The sequence below is a fragment of the Apteryx mantelli genome, chromosome 6, assembly GCF_036417845.1.
Source record: "Apteryx mantelli isolate bAptMan1 chromosome 6, bAptMan1.hap1, whole genome shotgun sequence".
NCBI lineage: Eukaryota > Metazoa > Chordata > Aves > Apterygiformes > Apterygidae > Apteryx > Apteryx mantelli.
The window spans coordinates 29,890,843-29,913,180 of NC_089983.1; the positions used below are offsets into that span (position 1 = coordinate 29,890,843).

Here is a 22,338-nt window from a genome sequence, read left to right on the forward strand (position 1 = left end):
CAGAGATTGCATGGGGAGAAGCAGTTAAAGAAGTGACTTTGCCTTTTAATTGGCAATCATATACATTAATACTTGATGCTAACTATGAACCTTTCTCTTGCTACTATTAAGTCAGTCATTGATTTAAATGATAATGGATTAGGCCATAAATTAGGTTTAATTTTCCTAACTTAAATGTGTCAGATTATTGTTTTCATAATATTCAGTTTTCATTTAATGAAAAGCCTACAATTTCAGTGACAGGATTCAGACATTTTATTTTGTAGTATTACAATGATATATAGTACAAGAATGAATTCACAAATTGCATTTACTTTTTAAAAGAGAGCCTTATGTGTGGATACTACGGGGGTGTGCTGATAGTGCTTAATATAGTGTCCAGTAATGTGCATTTTGGTCTGTAAGTGTACAGCCACTAGAGTTTTAAATACGCTCACTATGTAAGAGGTACACAATATTTTGTTTCAGACATATTGATCTACATGACCAGTAATGAAATTATTCAGTTTAGATGCTGTAACTATTTTACACATATGAATTTTGAAATCATAGCAGAAGTGCAGTATGAAAAGGGAGGCATGATACCCTCATGTTCACTAAGCAAAAATTAAGCATTGGAAATATCCAAATCTCAGTGTATTTATCCAAACCTTTCCACATGTGCCATCAGGGTTTTACATGTATGGCAGATCATCATATTTAAAAAGGAAAATAATGTTTTTCAAAATAATACCAGTGTGGTTGTCAGAAATCTTTTTTATTATGGGACAAGTCCTTTATTTTTTGTCACAATGCAGCTACAGCTTGTAACCTGAGGGTGACTAAACTACGTCAATTCACTACAATTGTGTGTGCGTATGAAGGGCTGCTTCTTGAAACTTAACTCTGAAATTATCTATCACCCAACTTGATTTTTTTTTAAACTTCATTCATCTTATATTAGAATGAAACATGAGGGAGCAATTGCTTAGTAGACTATATAAAGACACATGTTCCATTTGCTTCATTTCTTGTAGAAAGAAACCCTTAGCTCCCAATGCATTTTTCTTAAGGGACACTGTTTTAACTGAAGATCTAAGTAACTAGCTTTAATTTGCATCAGTGTTTTGGGGGAAGAGATTCTCTCTCTGAAGAAGAGAAGACAGGGAAATGTCTCTTTTAAAAATTATTATTTTTGGTAGCATAATTATTCAAATCATCTGAATGCTGATTAAATAATTTTTTATACTACAAAAATTTCACTATATTAAAAAGTGTGGCAGATACTTGGTATTAATCATTCTCAAAAAATCTGTGTAAAGCGCTCTCAAATAGGCTAAAGGGCATGATCAAATCTGCTTAGCTGAAATCATATCCTAATCGATGAACAAGTGCCCATTTTTTACCTAGGCCTATTCAATTTATATTATTTAAGTTAAAGGTGCATTCTGGATACTCCTCTAAATTTCTGTGAATTACAGATACATGGTATAAAATAGAAGTATTTCACTGCCATGCTGTCTTTAATGTTGCTCTTTTATTACAAATCTTATTTCACTATAAACAAGAATGTATTTTGGATGAAAGCAATTAAAGAGGCAAAGAGTATTGGCAACCAAAAACAAGGTACAGTCTCTATGTCCAATTCCTGCATTAGTTGTGTGCATCTTTCATAGGTCTGTCCTTTTAAAATATGCTTTCTTAAAAGGAGAAAATTATGGACAGCCTTGCATGACTGCATGAACAGTCTGACTTGATCCAAATTTCAATATCCTTGATAAAAAAGAGGTACTTAATTCAAGCTGCTTTATACCACTCTTCAAGTCTTGCTGTTTTCAGATCTAAGAGCACTGTTACCTCACTAAGGACTATAGCATTTGACTGTATACAAAAATAGTAAAATGACAGAGTAATTCAGGTTGGAAAGGACCTCAGGTGGTCTCTTAATATGCAGGAGATTGGAATGTGAAGTAGAAATTTAGGAAGAGCTGGCAATATGTGCTTTCAGAAGGACTGCCATTAAATTTACAATTTTTTAATCAAGATATGGTATATGTTTGAGAAAACATCATTGGCAGTGGACATGAAGATACACGTGGAGCGTCCTGTTAGTTTGATCATTTGCCATGTAAACCAGTGTAGTAAATAAAATCAAGTAACTCCAGAGTGTGGTATATGCAAGTTGTCCAGTTTTAATACTACTGAGCCTTCATTTCAGAACTCTCATATACGGATCAGGTTAGTAGCCAAATTGTATGTAATTGCTCCCTTTAAGAAGATAACCTGGGAATCAGAACAATACAGTATACATCTTAATACTATGTTTTTACTTATGGTAATGCATATCTGTTGGTATAAATCTAGTATTCTTCTTCAAAAGTTAGAGACTGGCATGATTTGATTCAGTATCATTTTTACAGAATATGTGTCTAATGAGAAAAAACTGTTCTGTGGAACTTTACTTGCAGAAACTAAATGCATCCAGCTCATCTGAAGGCAGTACAGTTGATATTGCCCCTCCTGGAGAGGGTGAGCAAGCAGAGATTGAACCTGAAGAAGCTCTTGAACCAGAAGCCTGTTTTACAGAAGGTTGTACAAGTGTTGACTTAAGAGATGTATTAAACATATGGCACTACTATTAGGCATAATTAACTTCTTGAGACTGTCAAATCTGGTGGACCTTCATGACCTCAACAACCAAAAGAAAACACTCCTAGTCCAGAATGCTGGAAATTAGATGCCAAAACAAGGTGTCCCTAGGCTTTGAGTAGTTTTACATGCCTGGCCACTCTATACATTATGGAACTTTGTTAACTTTTCTATTCTTAAAATGCTTTTCAGTTACTTGAAAGGGCCCTTGGAATTTGGAACAACTCTATTTCTGTGAGAAAATGTCCATCAACAAACAGAACAGTCATAGGTCAGCAGGCACAAATACCAGTGTATTTTGGATAGTGTTTGCTCATAATTGTGTCTAGCATTATATCTGCTTTCACTTCAAATTACTTATTATCTAAATTCAGACACTCAGCATCCTATAAAAGGGGATTCCAACGTTACATTTTAAAAGTTATTATAAAATAAGTAAAAGCTAATAAAAACATTGATGATAGAGTAATTATTAACTTTGAAATAATTTAGCTTTAAATTCTAACTTCTCTTAATTTAATGCAGGTTGCGTGCAGAAATTTCCATGCTGTCAAGTAAGTATAGAGGACGGCAAAGGAAAAATCTGGTGGAATCTTAGAAAAACCTGCTACAGCATAGTTGAGCACAACTGGTTTGAGACTTTCATTGTCTTCATGATTCTGCTCAGCAGTGGAGCACTAGTAAGTGGAAAAAAAAATGCTGACCTATTTTAGAATATTTAGATACTTCTTTAGAATCAATAGTAGCAAACATTAATTTTGCTTCAGAAAGACCTGTTTTGATTGGAACTGTATAAAGCTTTCTGCATTTCAGGATTTCATAATTTATTTACTGAACTTTGGCCTGAATTTAAACAAGTTTGGTAAATTTCACACACACTTTTAATAGAGATATTTCTGGTTTATGACACTAAGGTGGAGCAATTTTATTTAAGCCAGTGTAGCTCTACTCAGGATTAAATTTTTTGCTAATTACAGAATGTTAGTCAAGAGATCTGAGTATAAAGGGCCTTTGTTAACTGTGAATATAGAGCTAAATGTATGATTTTAAGCCCTTAATACCTGTGGAATCATTACTTCATTCTATTCCTTTTTTGGAAGCAGGATATAGGGAAGTGAGTGCCACAGCAAATTAAACCAGACAAACCTTTCTCCAACAAGACTTACACTACCCACCTTTCCAGCTTCCTTTTAAGCAAGTTGAACCTTTGGCACACTACTGATGTGCATACTGTACATTCTAGCAAATGCATTCGGTATAAACTTTTCAGGTAACATTGCCCTTTAAGCTGGCTTTTAGATAGAAGTTTGGTTGGGGTGGAAGATAGACATGTAATCTCTCTAACTGCTTTCTAGAAGACAACATACATCTCTGGAGCAGGTTCGATATAAGAGGTTTTTTGTATGTGAAGGTTTCTTGACACCACAGTGGAAAAAAAATCATGTTTTGTGTTTATTTCCTCATTCAATAGTAAAATAGCATACATATTCAATACACTTTACTAGAGAAACCCCAGACAAGACAGCAAACACAAAGTTGCTCCAATTTGTAGTATGGTTAAAGATGGCAAATAAGTAAAATAAGAGGATGCAGAAGAACAAGGGGAAAAAGATTACTTTGCCTTCCTTATTTCTATCATTTATATTCCGTGAAATATTAGTAATATTTGAATATATTTTCTTCATAGGCTTTTGAAGATATATATATTGAACAGCGCAAAACTATCAAGACCATGCTGGAATATGCTGACAAAGTTTTTACATATATTTTCATTTTGGAAATGCTTTTAAAATGGGTAGCATATGGTTTTCAAATATATTTTACTAATGCCTGGTGCTGGCTGGACTTCCTGATTGTTGATGTAAGTACACAGAGTCTTTTATATTGTAAAAATAACTATTACTAACTAGTCTTCTAATAAACATGTAAAGATAATTCACATTGTATAGTTATACTGCATTAGTAATAGCCTGTATTATCTGGAAGTGTAATTTAAAGTACATTTATATTTGAGAAGGAAAAGAATGGCTGGCCATCATTAATGTTAAGTTTTCATGGTTCATTTCATAACCAGGATGAATCAAATTTAAGGTTTTATGAAAAAAAAACTGATTTTGAAACTTTCATGCTATTTTTACTGGGAGTCTCATCATATGATCTTGTTCCTTAGCAAATATGACTCTACATTGTCTTCTATAAGTTTCTTCTGTAACCATTGCAACTCTGCAACTAAAATGAGACATTTAGTCCAGATTTCATCTGAGGTTTCAGAACTTCATCCCTCACTAACTAACTAACTATCCTGTTATCCTTTTTAGTAAAATAGAGAGAAAGACAGTGGCTATTGGATCTAAAAATTTAGTTGGTTTTAATTGGCTGACAATCTGCAATAGTTAAGTCAGCTATGACTTGGCAGGGTTTATGATAAAAAGAGAAGAAGAGGTTTCTTGGCTGCCTTCCCAGCTGTGATATACTTCTGTGCAAAGGCCTTGCTTATGTTGTCAGAAGGAATCAAAGCTGGTCTTACTCCCAGAATATTCTGGCCTCCTGCCTTCACATGTTATCTGACCCAGTTCACTGGCTATAGATGTCTTCAGTGTAGAACTGAGAGCAAGCATCTCAAGGCAAATTCTCATTTACAGTTGTTTCTGCCCAAGCTACGGTATTTCTTAAGTTTGTATAAATTCTGGTCCCATAAATACTTTCTATTTGTGAATCTACAACAGAAACGTGTCAGATATGTGTCTCCCAGGGGAAAAAAAAACTAGCTAGATTGGCACATTACTCAAAATGGAAGACCTTTTTTTTTCTTTTAACCTGGCAAGTTACACTGTTAATCTCCAGCCCTCTCCTGAATATCTACAGTAGTATGGAGCAGTGCGAATGTGTGGTTTTCTTAAGAGGATGATAACACAGAAGACAGATGTTCCCTTCCAGCATTATGCTAAGCAGGGAATTTATCTGAGATAAACTACAACTCATGTTTTAATTATTCTTTTTTTAACATAAACCTAAAGAGATTATTCTGATCCATACTCCATGGTTCCTTAATAACAATAAAGCATCATAGATTCTGTTACCTGAGAAGGCTCTCAGAATTATAAAATTATCATCATCATAAGTAAAGCAGCTTGTTTTGCCAACTTTCTCCCCAGATTTCTTAATTTTATAAACATAAGCATGATCAAACAAGAGCAGAACTTTCTACCTTTTAAGAATTACCTTCAGTGTTCCAGAAAGTGGTAAAAAATGTCTTATTGTGCCTAAGGCAAATTCAGCAATTCCTTTAGCACCACCAAACAGCACTTGCAAGAAATACATGAACTCATACTATCTTCCTGTAGAAAAGAAGAGAATCTACACTGCTTTAACAGAGACATTAAACAGGTGTGATTTAGTGGCTCTATTTACATTCTTCCAGTAGTGGGAGAACACTAGTGAGCCCTTATTCATTCGAAGTGACTACAGTTAATCAAATTGTTTAATTCCATCATCTAAAAATGTTCCAGAATAAACAGTGATAGTCCTTCAGGGTTTTGACCTTTAATATCTTACATACCTGAGTTTCTCACTGCAAGAAATAGCCATAGTTGCTCTCAGTGATTGTGTCCAAACTAGATTTTAATGATTACACAAGGAAAGGGCAATTTGCAGCTCTGTCAGTTTACAGCCATGGCTGATGACTCTTGGTACATCTGGCTACCTCAGTTTAAGACCTTACCATGCCAGCTCTCCACCCACTTGTCTGCTGGATGCAGCAATATCTGTAGCAAGGAGCAGAAGGGAACATGCCTGTGACTTACCCCCCAAGAATCACAAGCTGGTAAGTTAGTTCAGGCTCACATTCAGCAGTGGTTTAAGCTGAGATACTGAATTTTGAATGGAGGCAGCTGAGAAGCAGGGACATATTCTGTCCTCTGTTGGGGAGAGTAACTCTGGCAGAAGTGTACAGTGAAGGCCTGAGACAGCACAATCTTAAAGTATCACAGTACAACCAGATCTTATAAAGCTTATCTGTCATCCTGTACTTCAATTCTTGCTCTCACCCCTTTGTTCAGAAGCCATCTCTCATGAGTTTATCACATATAGGTTTTGAGGTACTGCTGTACCTCACTATAAATTATGATGACTATAAATTGCCACATACATATCTTTGCCACATACAAAGCTAGGGGACAGGGCACTGGGGAATACCCAGTCAGTTTGTTAGCTGTTAAACTTATTTTTGTGATTTTCTGCTACCATATGTAATCTTAGATAATCTTAGGTGGATACTGTTTTATACTATATATTTTTAAACTTTATTAGGTATGGCTATAATTTGGTATAGGCATTTTATTTCTAAATTGTTGTGTTCCTAAGTTGTATTTAAATGAAATGGAAAGAAGTAACATTTAAAACAAATGACATATTTACCAAATACCTGTGGGGCAATAATGTAAGTGGAATGAATTCTCTGGCTTCCTGTTATTTAACATCCAAATTGCTCATGCCTGCTGAAATTCCAATGGAAGCAATTTTTGAACAATTAAATGTAGCAAAACAAGCCCGCAACTGGGATTACTGTATAGTATACAGGTTGGTCATATTGATGGCTTATACAGTATTCCTTCATCTGGGAAATAGAGTAAAAAATGTTTCATGGTTATTAAAGAAGTTTTTGTCAGATTAAGGTAATTTAAGTAAAATGTGCTCCTGACCTTTTTATTAGCTTTTCAGAATAGTTAACATCTCAGCAGCATTCTGAAGAAGAACGGGGTCACATTATACTAATACACTAAATGCTGTATGTACAGAATAAGAGACAACTGCTGCCCTGAAAACCTCATAGTAAGGATAACAAGAAATAAGATGAGCATACTGAAGTGTTGGGAAACCAGATACAGAGAGAGATGTCACTTTCCCTTCCTAGACATCTAGTAATATTGCATGTTCTAATATGGTATACCAAGATAATATTAGATAATCCTTCCAAAAATGTATTCCAAAGTGATAGTCATATGATAAACATATGAAACCTAAAGCTGTCATTCAGTTAGGAAACAGAATCATAACTTGCAATTATGCATCTAAACAAAATTAATTTTGAATACTTGCCAGTACAATACCATAAACTAAGAATTATTCAGAAAATATTTATAGAAAAGTGATAATATCGTAACATAATATCATAACATAAAACTGTAAAAATGGCTGCACTGGGTCCAATGTCCTATCTCAGACAGGTCAAAAATGCATGCCTAGGAAATCCATAAATATAGTGTCTTCAAAAATACAAGAAAAATCATGACCATCTCAATAGAAGGAAAAGTATTTGGGTGGTGGTGGGTTTTTTTCAAATCTTGTGGTTATTTTTATTCCTAGCTAAGTGTAATACCTGAACACATAAACTATATGAAAGATAGAAAAGGTGGCGTTGGAAGTGAGGAGGACTATATATCACTGAGGGCTTAGAATCAAATCACATTAACTAATCACCTCAGCAAGTAACATAAAATTCATGGTCTAAATAGGAGTAAAATCATTGTGGAGCTATATTACCAATGATTTGGTCAAGATGACAATCCTGACTTAAGATCTTGAGGGGGGCTATTTGTCACTACTAAGTTTCAAAACTTTTTTTTAAGATAATAATTTATATTAGAAGATCCATACGTGTCCACATTTTAGCATATCCTTGGCCCCCCAGTTTTAGGAAATGCATGTAAAAATTCTCTCCAGCATTTTGAGTTAATTTTCACTTCTTAAAATAACTGCATGCATTCCTGTCTCAAAGTGTAAAAAAAAAAAGGTCTAAATCTATCTAGCAGTATACAAAGCAATGGTCATTTTAACAGAACAGGTAACAGATGACCAAGCTAAGAAAATTCAGAAAACCAAAGCAGTGCAGAACAGAGTTTGTATTAAATTCATATATTAGATATATTATAGAATTAATACCAAAGAATTCCAAGCAAATCATTGCCTGTCATTGGATTGTCCTTCAGAGAAGAGTCATGTTGTTTATAGTAGATTAAATATTTCCCTGTGAAGCAACTAATAAGTTTATGAAGTAAGAGTACTAGTGTCAGGGTAAGAAAGCTGCAAATAAGTTGAAAGAGAAAGCACAAACTAAGCTGAAGAATGACTTACAATTAGAACCTAAAAACTGCAAATAAACCCAGCGCTACTGAAGTTACAAGAGCTACAACTATCTAATTAACTTGCGTTTGAGAAAGACAGCTAGACATTCTAGACATAGTGCTAATTTGGGAGAAAAAGCATAAAACAAAGTAGTCATTAATGTGGCTTCAGTTCTAAAAGAGGTGTCTTACCCTCCTAGCAAGGGACACATTTAATTTTTTTGTATTTCATTATTTTTAATCCATAAAATGTGCTGTCTTTTCACTGCTTTTTATTTATTCATGTTCATATCTGGGTTTCTTGTTGATATGAGTGAATCACAGAACACTCTATTAAAAATACACAGAATCCTGTTTTGTTATCTCTGAAACATATTAACTGTGGTTAAGGATAAAAAAGAACCTTTCTCACTGCAGACTCACTGGAGAAATAAATCATATTAAATCTGCCTTGTAATGACATAAACAATAATATTATATCCTGTTACAGAAAAGACTTGAGTAAGATTTTCTTCTTAATACGCTTATAAGTCACAGCAAGTTCCTTTACACACTTATCCATTACAGCAATAAAGTAAGCTTTTCCTATGGTAAAAAGACAGTACATCCTGATATGTAGTAATCCAGTTGAAAGGTATAGTGATGTGAATTAACTAAAATACTATTTTCAGTTAGATTAATTTACATAGAAAAATAGTAAGAAGTAGCTGATCTCTATCTGCTCTCAGATCATCCTTTTGAGACATGATCTTGTAACTCTTGTGTTTGTGATTCATGTAATTTTCTTTATGGATACAATTAACATGGGAAACCATTCTCTCATATAAAGGGCAAAACCTTCACAGCCATACTAGTGAATGCGTATTTCTGTACACTGACTTATTTTAAGAATGCTCTAGACTGAGGTACAGAAATGAAATTTTGGGGGATTCTTTCAAGGACTGAAATATGCCTGTGTTCATTCATGCTTCCTCTGTGCTTTTGGTGGTGGAACCAACATAAAATATGAGTAAGGTAGGATATGTCCCTACCTGTGTCTCCAAAATTGCCAGAAAGTAAGTGAATGAAATTATTTCACGTTACCTTTTTAAATGAGTTCCATTTGAGAAACAGAAATTAATCACCCCTCCCTGAAGTGGATTTACTCATAATAAAAACTCCATTATAACATGAATAAGGATCTTACTACTATTGTAGATTATAAAGCAGTTACTGTTACAATGCTAGCATCTGTTAGTACCTATCACACAGATTCCAGAATATTTTCCTAATATTTAGAAAAAAACAACTTGTTGAGAATGTTGTCAGGAAAGTTAGAATGTGACATCTCTGCCAATATCTGATACCCTGGGTAGGTACTACGATCTTAGTGTTTGATTTAGAACTAATAATAACTAATAACTGCTCATTAACCACTATATTATTTAGTATATTATTAGTCATTATAGATGTTGATAATATTGTCAGCAGTTAATAAACTATACTTACATACTCAGAATTTTAAATTGTTTGGAAGTTTGAACCTTAATGAAATCAATGAAAATATGGCTCTTCTGTCACTTAGATATTTCTAAAAACTTTATCCTTCAGCAGGATACTTCTATCTGAGTATTATGGCCTATCCAGGTATAATAGACATTTAATAGCTTTTTTTTTTTTTCAAACGTGCCTTCATATGACTTCTTGCCTTTCCAGCTAGGTATGAAATTTGCAGGATGGGACCTTTAATGTTATGTGCTGTTTGTCCATTTGTCACTGTTATCTTCTGTAGATTGAACATGTATTCTTGTTAAATAAACAGTCGTTAAATAAACAATTTGTATAATAATACTTTTTCTGTTTTTTTATAGGTCTCATTGGTTAGTTTAGTAGCCAATGCTTTGGGCTATTCTGAACTTGGTGCCATTAAATCGCTTAGGACATTAAGAGCTTTAAGACCTCTAAGAGCCTTGTCACGATTTGAAGGAATGAGGGTGAGATAAAATGAATAAGCCTGAATTAACATATGCATACAAAAATTCATTCAAAACTCATGTCTTCTGTGAAGAACTCCTGAAAGGGAATATACGCAAGAATGTGTGGGAAAAGACTTTTCAACGTTTATATACAAGACACATGTACATTTTACTTCTTGGAGATTAGACCTTGAGCTGAACAAATTTGCCTGCTCAATGCCACACAGTTTTCTTATCCCAGCTCTCTGGCTATTAAAATTTCCATTGATTTGTGGACCTCTATAGAAGAGGAAGAGAACAGAGATATTGTGGAGCAGAGGGTTTCTTCCTTCTCCAGTCTAGCTGGGGACTTTATTTTACCAATTTTTGTAGCTGGCTTCTATTCACTGTTAGTTTGTCAGTGGTTTCGGATAGAAAAGGATTAGCCAAAAAGCAAAAAAACCACTTGTAGTGAAGAAGCTGACACAGTGGGGAAAAGATACACCAGAAACTAAAGCCTCCCTGTGGCTCCCTGTCTACCTGACTGGGGGAAAACTATCCCAGAATACATGCTCTAGAATTAGGGAAAGATACATGAAATAAAAATGGGGTTGAAGGTAAGGACTGGGAGAGATGAGAAATTATTTTCTCAGCTAGTATCCTTCACTTTGTATGAATACATCTGCTGCCACCTTACCTCTCCTCCTACACAGCTAAATCCTTCCTGTTGGGGAAATTACTATTTTCATATTGTGCCAATCTGACAAAAAAGCTACTACCAGCTGTCTGCTGAAACCACAGACTATGCTACTTTGTAAAAAAATTAACCCATAAAAAATTTACCAGGTCGTGTTATTGAGAAATCTCCTTTTAAACTTTCAACTCAAGACACCCAGATGCTGCAATCCACATTTATAGTTTGGTCATAGGTTGTTTCCAAACAAATAGTGCTATCGCTTTCCGGCTGGGTTGAGACTGCTGATGTTGGCCACACCAGTCAGTGCAGGCAACCATGTCCTGTGACACATCTACGCCACCATTATGTTTTGCATGATTTGTTTTGCAAAGAGCATGTAAGTCCCTATCTAATAAGTAAGTAAAACATCCATTGATCTTAGAAAACTTTGGGTTAAATTGCTGATTTGAAAACTACTAATATTTTCAAAACCATGCAAAATTAATTACTACAAAAAAACTACTATAATCTCACAAATAAATATGACTTAGAAGAAAATTATTGTCCATATATGCTGAGCTCTCTTTTAGACCAATCACAATATGTAATTGAAACAAATTGTCAGGGGATTCCATCTGATCTTTTACTATCACTTGTCCACAGAGTAGCTCAATTGTACTAAATACAGCCAATTTAAAAAAAAAAACCCTAACAGCTGTAAGATCAACTATAAGGCCATTTAAAACCAAGGCTTAGAGTAGATGATGTTATTAAAAAGTAAGTAGTGTGTATTTAATTACTTCATGTTGTGAGTAGATGTTAGAATCCACTGCTGTCAATACGTCCATTAAGGTTCTAAGAGTAAAATCATCAGTAATGATAATCTGACATGCAGACATTTTTATTCAGCCTTCCACATCATCATTCTTCGATCTTATTCTGTTTTATTTCTTTATTTATAGATTTTGATTCGTATTGTTGGAATTTAACATTTATTTCTCTCTTTTTTCTAGAGCACACAAATTCTAAGAATCCATCTTGCTACTAACAGGTTTTCTTTTGTTTTTGTTTTTTTTTCAAACTTTTGCATTGTCTTAGTTTCCATAGAATTTTATTTCTTGCTTTTTGCAATCTCGTTAGGGATCACTATTGATCCTTAAATTTTATAATGAAATATTTTAACTCTCAAATTCATATTAATACTAGTTAACATTTCAAAGTATTCTGATTTTTTGGTTGTTCATTAACTAAGTGGTTATTTTGTCTAATTTGTACACTAGGTGGTTGTAAATGCCCTTGTAGGAGCAATTCCATCTATCATGAATGTACTGCTGGTTTGCCTTATATTCTGGCTAATCTTCAGCATCATGGGAGTAAATCTGTTTGCTGGGAAATTCTATCATTGTGTCAACACCACAACTGATGAGATGTTCGATGTCAGTGATGTCAACAATTACACTCAGTGTGAGGAACTCATAAAAAACAATCAAAGTGCTCGATGGAAAAATGTGAAAGTAAACTTCGATAACGTAGGAGCTGGATATCTTGCTCTGCTTCAAGTAGTAAGTAAATTTATATATTTTCTTATTGCTCTATTAAAAGAAGTCTAGGAGAAATGGGCAACTTAAGTCTGTTAAGCAGTGGAATAATTTGTTCCTAGCAATGATAAACAGCTTACACAACAGAACCCTTAAAAAGCCTCCTATTACATTGTTACCTTGAATTAATTGTATTTATGGTATCATTAATGTTATTAATTGTATTAATTGTATTAGGGTAAATTTCCATTCTAAGGCTAGAGGATATTATCTCATGATGATTATAATCTTTATAACTGAAAAAGGTACAGGAATCTTTTTAGTGGTGCACAATATAAACTTCAAGAATGCATTCCATGGGTCTCACCTTGGTGGACAAGGCACAGAGGTCCCTGTAGCTATTAAAAAGGTCCTTCCTTTCCCCTCCTTTTTGAGCTCAGTTATCTGCTAAGACTGGAGGGCAGACAGCACCTTAAATGAGGGCAGTCACCCTAACCAACTGGTCTGAAATCTGCAACTACAGGCGTACCTCATTTTATTGGGCTTCGCTGATACTGCGTTTTTTACAAATTGAAGGTTTGTGGCAACCCTGCGTTGAGCAAGTCTATTGGCGCCATTTTTCCAACAGCATGTGCTCACTTCATGTCTCTGTGTCACATTTTGTACATTGTTTTTTTAGACATAATGCTATTGCACACATAATAGACTACAGTATAGTGTGAACATAACTTTTATATGCGCTGGGAAACCAAAAAATTCGTGTGACTCACTTTATTGCAATATTCGCTTTATGGCGGGGGTCTGGAACTGAACCCGCAATATCTCCGAGGTATGCCTGTACTGTCAATGACTCCCACATAACCTTTTTCTGGGTATCATTACACATCCAGAGCAACATCTTTCACATTCATACTCCATTAATCTAGGCATTTCTTGGCACTTTGAGGTAATTCTTCCTTTGTCAAAAGCCTGGTCAAGGTAAAGTGGATTTTCTTCATGTCTATATTCATTTAAGGAACCATTTTGTAAGCTAGATGGTAAAATTAAAAATATAACAACCCGGCAGGTCTCCAGCAAAGATATTGCTTCAGCTGAATGCCTCCATTAACATCCCTCCACATACACCTCTCCTGTATTAGTGCTGTTATCAAACTCTCCTCTTCTTGCAATGGTGCTAGGCAAAGTGCACCAAATGGCTGCCAGTGGTCACATGAGTCAGAAAGATCCATGACGCCTAGCTCCAGGCATACCTTCTTAGCAAATCTGTAAGAACTTCCGCCAGAATTGCACTACAAGATCCAGGAAGATGCAACACTCCCAGAGTGCAAGTTTTCTGTTGTGAAAGCTGGCAGCTGTACCAAAGTACCAGAACTCACTTCTGGCAATCACAGACCCAGACTCTTTGGGAGGGTTGCTCTCCCATGTCTCCTCAGGAGATGCTCTTTACCTGTTCGTTTCAGAAATTTTGTAGCTCTTCTCCTTTATTCTTGTGAAACTTGGAAACCTTGACTTACCTCCAGGCACCCACACATTTAGCTAGTTAGAGTGTCATCCCTTTGGTGCTCCACAGAAAAGCAGATGTTCCATGTTCATGAAAATAACCGCCTTAGAGCAATGATGGCAAATCTTTTTCACTCATTACAGGAACTCAGCCCAAAGTTTTATAAAAGTTAATCACAGTTCTTTTACAGTCCACCTTTTGTCTTGTGTAAATCTTACACCTCTAGAGCCAATATATATGTTGATTATGAACAGACTCTAGTCCTTTTACCTATGTGGGATTAAAACATTTCCAAAAATACCATGGCAGTTTGGCCGTAGCCAAAACACCCAGATGCCTGTTGATATCTGCCCAGAAGCTGTCTCACTGTATTGCTGACACCCTCAAGCGATGCTGTAAACTTGCTAAAATGGCTGTCACCACAAGTGATTGTAGCAGATTCTACCTGAACATTTCCAATGCTGATGTCTATCTGAGTCTACCATAGGTCATCTGCAGGGTAAGCATCAGCAGCTCCAAATACACTGTGCCCTTGCTGAGGCCTTCAGAGCCTAATTTTAATATTTTTGGAATAGCTAATAATAATTTATCATAAAATTAAAGTATTACTGTGAAAAAGTCTTTTATTGTACCTGTGTTATTAAATGTGGGTTATAAATTTTGATGATTTTATTAAAACTAAAGGTCCAAATGCTGTGACCTCGTTATTTTTCACATTCTAAATTTTCACAGGGAAGATAAAACAACTGTATTTTATTTCCAGGCTACTTTCAAGGGATGGATGGATATTATGTATGCTGCTGTTGATTCACGAGATGTAAGTGTAAGACATTCAAAGATCATCTATTGGTCTAGCCAAATAACTTATAGTTATATTAATTTAACTGGAATTTTTTTCAAAAGAGCTAATGTTAATGAAAAAAACAATGACGACAACAGTTTAACTACTTTCTTTGGTAATCATGAGTATGATTTCATTTAAAATTATATAATGTAGTTATTATACATTGAATATATATATATATTCCCCTTGCTTTAAAATGTGTAACAACCATACCTTTCATTGTTTATTCAGGTTAAGCACTTATGTTATCTAGCTATTTAAGTACAAGCAGATTTTAAGGTTGAAGATTATTTGTTAAATTTTCTAGGGATTAAATTTTTAGCTTGGCTACAGCCCCAAACTAAAATTACATTTATCTAGTACAAAAAAGTACAACATAAATGCCTGATCTAGCTCTATAAAACCTGGGTTACACTCATATTAGTGGTATCATTATTACACAGTCATATTCTCTGGCTGGAATAATATATCCTGTAACACTAGCTTCAGCATTTCTACATTGCACTGCATTGTGCAGTAGAGATGCAGAAGTTCAGATGTGGAATCTGAAAGAGTTGAGACAATAACAAAATCCTCCTTAGAAACTTGCCTCAATTTAATAGATTTCACAAAACAGATACTCAGTAGAAGTTTATTGAAAGCATCTGCTTGCAGCTGGTAAGAACTCATGTAAGATCAGAAAAGTTCCAGAGAGATTTGGGTGATAGTAAAATTGATTGATTCTGTTATATGAAAACATACTGAACACAATGTAAACTATCTAGATTTGTGCTGTTAAAATTGTGAGTTGTAATGGCTGCTTTCAAACCCATATCGCCTTTTCCTTCTATGCTAGGAACTTTGTGTGTATGTGTATTCATACACACACAAGTACGTGCGTATTTATTTGAAAATTCCACATGAATAATAACAGTTTTGTCAGTTTCCAGTTCTCCAAATTTTGACAGGAATGGCCATGTTGGGTCTTTTTAATAACTGCAGGAATAGATCTTCTAGCTGAGGTAACATATGCCTGCTTATAATCTTGGTATACATTGGTTTTTTACTTCTAGTATTCTCATGGGTAATACAATTTATAATACTTTGTAGGTAGAAGATCAACCTAAGTATGAGGACAACTTGTACATGTATCTTTATTTTGTCATCTTTATCATATTTGGATCATTCTTTACCTTGAACCTTTTCATTGGTGTAATTATAGACAACTTCAACCAACAAAAAAAGAAGATAAGTATTTCAAATGTTTCCATATTGCTGTAATTAATTAATTACTGTGAATTAATACCTTATTCATATAAAGCTAGTTACAATCAAAAGCTATTTCAAGTCTTTGAATAAAAAAGTCTCTTTTTTAAAAAATAATCTGTTTTAAATCTGTGGGTGTGATTTTGACCTTATCATTTCATCATGTCACAAGAGAAGGGGGGGCAAATCACAAATATATTCAAAATAATTATCAAATTCTGTAAGAAAGAGTTTGAAATGAAGATTCAAAAAGGGAATGTGTGTTATTATTTTGATTAGATTTTATTATTTGCCAAGGAAGAGTTCCTTTTTAATTAACTTTAAAAAATTAAGATTAATTTTAATTAATCTTATAAACTGTTGACACTTAATAAAGATATAGTATGACACTGTCTTCATATAATAAACTTTGCAAACTGATTAAACAATGGGTTAAGAGTAAGGCCAATAGATCTCATAGGAATAGGCCTAAAGATAGAACAAAAACTAAAGAGCCCTATTATTCTAACACTTCAGCTGTGACAAATGAGATGAACTTGTTAGCCATAAATACATTAGTCTATAATTCATTAGAAATAATATAACAAAGATATAAAAGGGTATTTTTTTTTCTGTGTACATTTGACTTTCATGTATGTTTAAAATTATTATATTTAAAATGCATATAGTTTTATTTAAAATAATTAAAATATATAAAAATGCAAATCATTGCATTTAAAATATTCTGAAGCCCTGTGAGTCTTAATGTTCAATTGCCAAATAGAACTAAAATTGAATAATCCTTTTAAATCTTTGCATGCTGTGAAAAAGCAATTTCATCTGATGTGGTTTTATCTGATCACCAAATAAAAAGCTGCGCTACAAACAGAATCTAAAGTAAAACCTGGGTGTGAACTATGGAAATATTTTTAATGTGAAAATGTTCTTTAGCTTCTTAAAAGAGCCCCAATCCCCTCTGAGACTACTTCCATAGCTTCTATCAACAAGGCTATGTTTGGGGCTTAAATATCCAGTTTAGCAGGCAGTGACTTTGACATCTGTTTCTATCTAACTGTGTTCAGACTTAACAATAAGCACGATTTACTTTATATTAAAATTCAGTCAGTTGTATGTCTGACTGGCAGCATTTGTACCTGCAAACAAAGGCTAATTTGAGCTAGCCAAGATTTCTTTTTTTTTTTAATTAATAATTTGCTATGATATGATCTGGATTACTTTTCTTGAGTTTTACGTTATAGCTATTGATCTCTAACTTATACATGATCTCAGGTGTGTTTGACGTAGCCCAGCAATGGGGTAGAGAATGGTTCAAAGGCGATTTTTCTGCCATCATTAAAAACCTCAGACTAGACCTAAATAGTCTTTCCTCTGACACAAACTGCAACAGTTTCAAAGATATCCCACTTTCTGACCTGGCTAGTTGTAACCCTAAAAGTCGACCCAGAATTTAGGACATGCAGCATACCAGTCAGGTTCCTATCCACTAAACACATCCTAATCAGCAACTTATATGACAGTGTTAGTATAATATGGACCATTTTAGCCATGTCTCAGCAAAAGTGAACATGAAGATACCAGAAAAACTCAGCCATCACCTAGTAAGGCACCAGTAAGGGTTTTTGTGCTAGAAATGCTCATTATATGAGCATTCACACTGTGAATACCTGAAAATTTCACTTTATAATATAAATCAAATATAAATGGTCCATTACTAACTTAGAGGGAGCTGAACTGAACTTAAATGTTGTATCTATGAATGTGATAGTAATTAGTTTTGGTATTATATCTTTACTTTGGAGGTCAGGATATATTTATGACAGAAGAACAGAAGAAATATTACAATGCAATGAAAAAATTGGGGTCCAAAAAACCACAGAAACCTATACCGAGGCCAGTGGTAAGTGATTTCATTTTAATTCCCCTAATATTAAATGTTCATCTTGGAATATTTTAGCCTACAAGAGAAGGTTATATGTCTGGAGAGGAAATAATTTTTCCAAATATTTTCTTGAAAAGGTAGAATTTCTCCCCTAAACTTTTCTGTTTAGAGGACTAATCTTTCATATTTTGTTTAAAATATACACTCTAAAATATGAATTGTATGATTCAATATGGTTAATATAATAAGTTTCATAAGTCCCTGCCTGAGCCCTAGAAAAGTATTGAACTGAATTGTTTTTTCTTTCTTGTTTCCCATGGTGACTAGAGATATTTTCTAAACTTCATTTCCAGTTTTTTCTCCCCCAGGAGAATTTGTAGGAAATGGGGATGCAGTGGCTCTTGCTGCCTTTCCTCCATAATCTGAAAACAGAAGGGGACAGTGGTCACCTAATGTGAAAAAGAAAGATAACAGATAATCTCACAGAATAAAAGAATGTCCTGGGGAATACAGGATAAAAAAGAATAAGTTTGTCTCTGAGATAATAAATTACTCTGTTATTTATTCTAACACTTCAGCTGTGAAAAATGAGATGATGAGATGAAATGATACTCCTACGGTGTTTGGAGAGGACAATGCTTGTTGGATATTATCCACCAGGTGGTTAAAAATAGGCTTTCTAAAGAGAGGCATATGGTCATAAACAACTAGCTAAGTATTAAAGGAAAACTGGGATATTGTGGTCATGGAGACATTTGAGACATGTCACTTCAGCTGGCCGACTATCTCAGCAAACACAATTAGTTCAAGAAAGAGAGAGACATCTCAGGGGCCTACCTTTCTAAAAAGAGCTAAGAATAAGGATGAAAAGGGGTTTTTACTTGGCTAGGGCTACTACCCAAGATCAAGTAGCATCACCTATTTTATCCTAGTAATATCAATTTTCAATGTTATTGCCATCAAAATTGCACTGCTTCTCTTCCAGCCCCTTCAGCAAATAGAGGTTCACTTCTTGATCAGCTCTAACAACTGGTTGAGACACAAACCAAGCATGGCTTAGGGGTAAATTAACAGATGCACTGTGAATGGGTCTTGGTGTGCACTCAACTGCTAAGTCTTGCAGGGATTTTCTTTTCCATTTGGCATTTGTAAGGAAGAATATTTTCAGAGTATAAACAGTATGCTGTCTTTGTTTTGCAGAACAAATTCCAAGGCATGGTCTTTGATTTTGTAACCAAACAAGTATTTGACATCAGCATCATGATACTTATCTGCCTTAACATGGTCACAATGATGGTAGAAACAGATGACCAGAGCAAAGAAATGGAAACAATTTTATCCCGGATTAACCTTGTTTTCATTATCCTTTTCACTGGAGAATGTGTCCTGAAATTGATTTCACTTCGCCATTACTACTTCACTATAGGCTGGAATATTTTTGATTTTGTAGTTGTAATTCTCTCCATAGTAGGTAAGAGCAGTTCTTTTTCAAAAAAGGGCTACTGGAAAGAAAAGTGAACATCTGTTTCAAGAATGTTATGATACTGCACATGCATGTTTCCTATAGAACTTAGATGTTGATTCAGATCTTCTTACTTTATAGCATACAATATATAAAATGTTGCACACAAGAAGATTTTTACCACTCCCACTAATTTCATTGTCATCTTTAACACCAAAAGACATAAGGGATCTATCTGGCAGATTAAATTAGCCTGCAAATCTGTTTTCATTAGTAAAAAATGAAGATTATGTGAATGGGGTGAGATTGTTAATTGCTTTTGCTAACTAAGGTCTTGATGAATATTTAGATTTCAGTCAGCTAAAAACTAATGAATCTCTAAGGTGCAATTTGTGAGAGTTCAAGATACTTCAAGGTGTGACAAAACTAGTCTTAAAGATGTCCTGATACACCTCAGAGAGGCTTTGCTGGATACAGTGTAGATCCTCCGGTAAAAATTTCATTAATTTGCATAAATTAACAATAATCTTTCATAAAAGACACTGGTAGTAGGTTCAGCTTCAAGAACTAATTATTCTAAAACAGGAACTTCTCTTTCCAGGCTTCCTTAGGAGTAACTGAAAGCTTAGACAGGCACTAGCTACTTTTGCTACAAGCAGTCTTCTTTCTTTTACTCACTTTTCTTGTTTTCCTAGCTGTAATTACAACATGAGGAAAATATGCTCTATTAACAGCTTTCAATAAAATATAATAACCTGTATGATGTTTTTCAATTACTTTCTTTCCTAGGAATTCTGACATTATGCTACATATCTAAAAGTAAAAAGACATAGACTTCCTATATTGATTGTTTTGGGATCAGCAATAAATAAATATCTTCATAAGTAATGAATTAATAAATTTAAAGTGTTATTTTAAATATTCACTCTTTTCTTCTAGGTATGTTCTTAGCTGAGATGATTGAGAAATATTTTGTATCCCCCACATTGTTCAGAGTCATTCGACTTGCCAGAATAGGTCGAATCCTGCGTCTCATTAAGGGCGCTAAGGGCATCCGCACTCTGCTTTTTGCTTTGATGATGTCTCTTCCTGCTTTGTTCAACATTGGTCTGCTGCTGTTCCTGGTCATGTTTATCTATGCCATATTTGGGATGTCCAACTTTGCCTATGTCAAGAGGGAAGTTGGGATTGATGACATGTTCAATTTTGAAACATTTGGCAACAGCATGATCTGTCTCTTCCAAATTACCACATCTGCTGGTTGGGATGGTTTGTTAGCCCCTATTCTCAACAGCGGGGAACCAGACTGTGACCCTCAGAAAGATCATCCGGGCAGCTCTGTTAAAGGAGACTGCGGCAACCCTTCCGTTGGGATTTTCTTCTTTGTCAGCTACATTATCATCTCGTTTCTGGTAGTGGTGAACATGTACATTGCTGTGATTTTGGAGAACTTCAGTGTTGCCACTGAAGAAAGCGCTGAGCCCTTGAGCGAGGATGACTTTGAGATGTTCTATGAAGTCTGGGAGAAGTTTGATCCAGACGCAACACAATTCATAGAATACAGTAAACTCTCAGATTTTGCAGCTTCACTAGATCCTCCTCTTCTCATAGCAAAGCCAAACAAAGTCCAGCTTATTGCAATGGATCTGCCCATGGTAAGTGGTGACAGAATTCACTGCCTTGACATCTTGTTTGCTTTCACAAAGCGTGTTTTGGGGGAAAGTGGAGAGATGGATGCCCTCAGAATACAGATGGAAGATCGGTTTATGGCAGCCAATCCTTCTAAAGTCTCCTATGAACCAATTACGACGACATTAAAACGAAAACAGGAGGAGGTGTCTGCTGTCATCATTCAGCGTGCTTACAGGTGTTACCTTTTAAGGCAAAAAGTTAAAAAGGTGTCTAGTATATATAACAGAAATAAAAACAAAGAAGGAGATGGACCAGTTATAAAAGAGATAATTATTGATAAACTAAATGGGAACTCCACTCCAGAAAAAACAGAAGAGAGCTCCTCTACAACTTCACCACCTTCTTATGACAGTGTAACAAAGCCGGACACGGAAAAATATGAAAAAGACAAAGCAGAAAAGAACTATAAAGGTAAAGATGTCAGGGAAAACAGAAAATAAAAATCTAAGAATTCTGCTTGTGGGACAACTTGTTTACAGTCTTTGAACATGAGGTGTCAACAGGACTCCTGTAGGAGGTTTATGCCAAACTGACAGTTTTTACATATGTGTGTGTGTGTGTGTGTGTGCGCGTGCGAGTGTGTGTGTGTATATATACATTATATATATATACACACTTAAGGTCAGTGCCTATAACAAAACAGTGAACCTTCATCATCAAACTGTGACTCTGTGAAACAGAGTGACAAACTTGACAAGAGGTTACTGTTTTAACTACAGCTGACACTGCTAAGAAGGAAGGATACTGTGGCTCCACAGAGAAAGAACATGGAGCATGATATGCGTGCAAAGCTATACTTTGTGTTTCACGTACTGCA

At 34.8% G+C, this 22,338-nt stretch overlaps 1 protein-coding gene across 1 annotated transcript in view; it reads left to right on the top strand.

Moving 5' to 3' along the window:
* LOC106499132 (sodium channel protein type 2 subunit alpha-like) overlaps positions 1 to 21,961 on the top strand; it is a 62,048-nt gene extending 40,087 nt beyond the window's left edge. Inside the window, exons 17-26 of the mRNA XM_067298541.1 lie at positions 2,448 to 2,568; positions 3,154 to 3,308; positions 4,316 to 4,489; positions 10,601 to 10,723; positions 12,641 to 12,922; positions 15,163 to 15,216; positions 16,333 to 16,470; positions 18,281 to 18,385; positions 19,568 to 19,838; positions 20,769 to 21,961. Coding sequence (XP_067154642.1) covers positions 2,448 to 2,568; positions 3,154 to 3,308; positions 4,316 to 4,489; positions 10,601 to 10,723; positions 12,641 to 12,922; positions 15,163 to 15,216; positions 16,333 to 16,470; positions 18,281 to 18,385; positions 19,568 to 19,838; positions 20,769 to 21,961 — 2,616 coding nt within the window. The remainder of the gene's footprint in view (positions 1 to 2,447; positions 2,569 to 3,153; positions 3,309 to 4,315; positions 4,490 to 10,600; positions 10,724 to 12,640; positions 12,923 to 15,162; positions 15,217 to 16,332; positions 16,471 to 18,280; positions 18,386 to 19,567; positions 19,839 to 20,768) is intronic.
* The last annotated feature ends 377 nt before the right edge of the window (positions 21,962 to 22,338 follow it).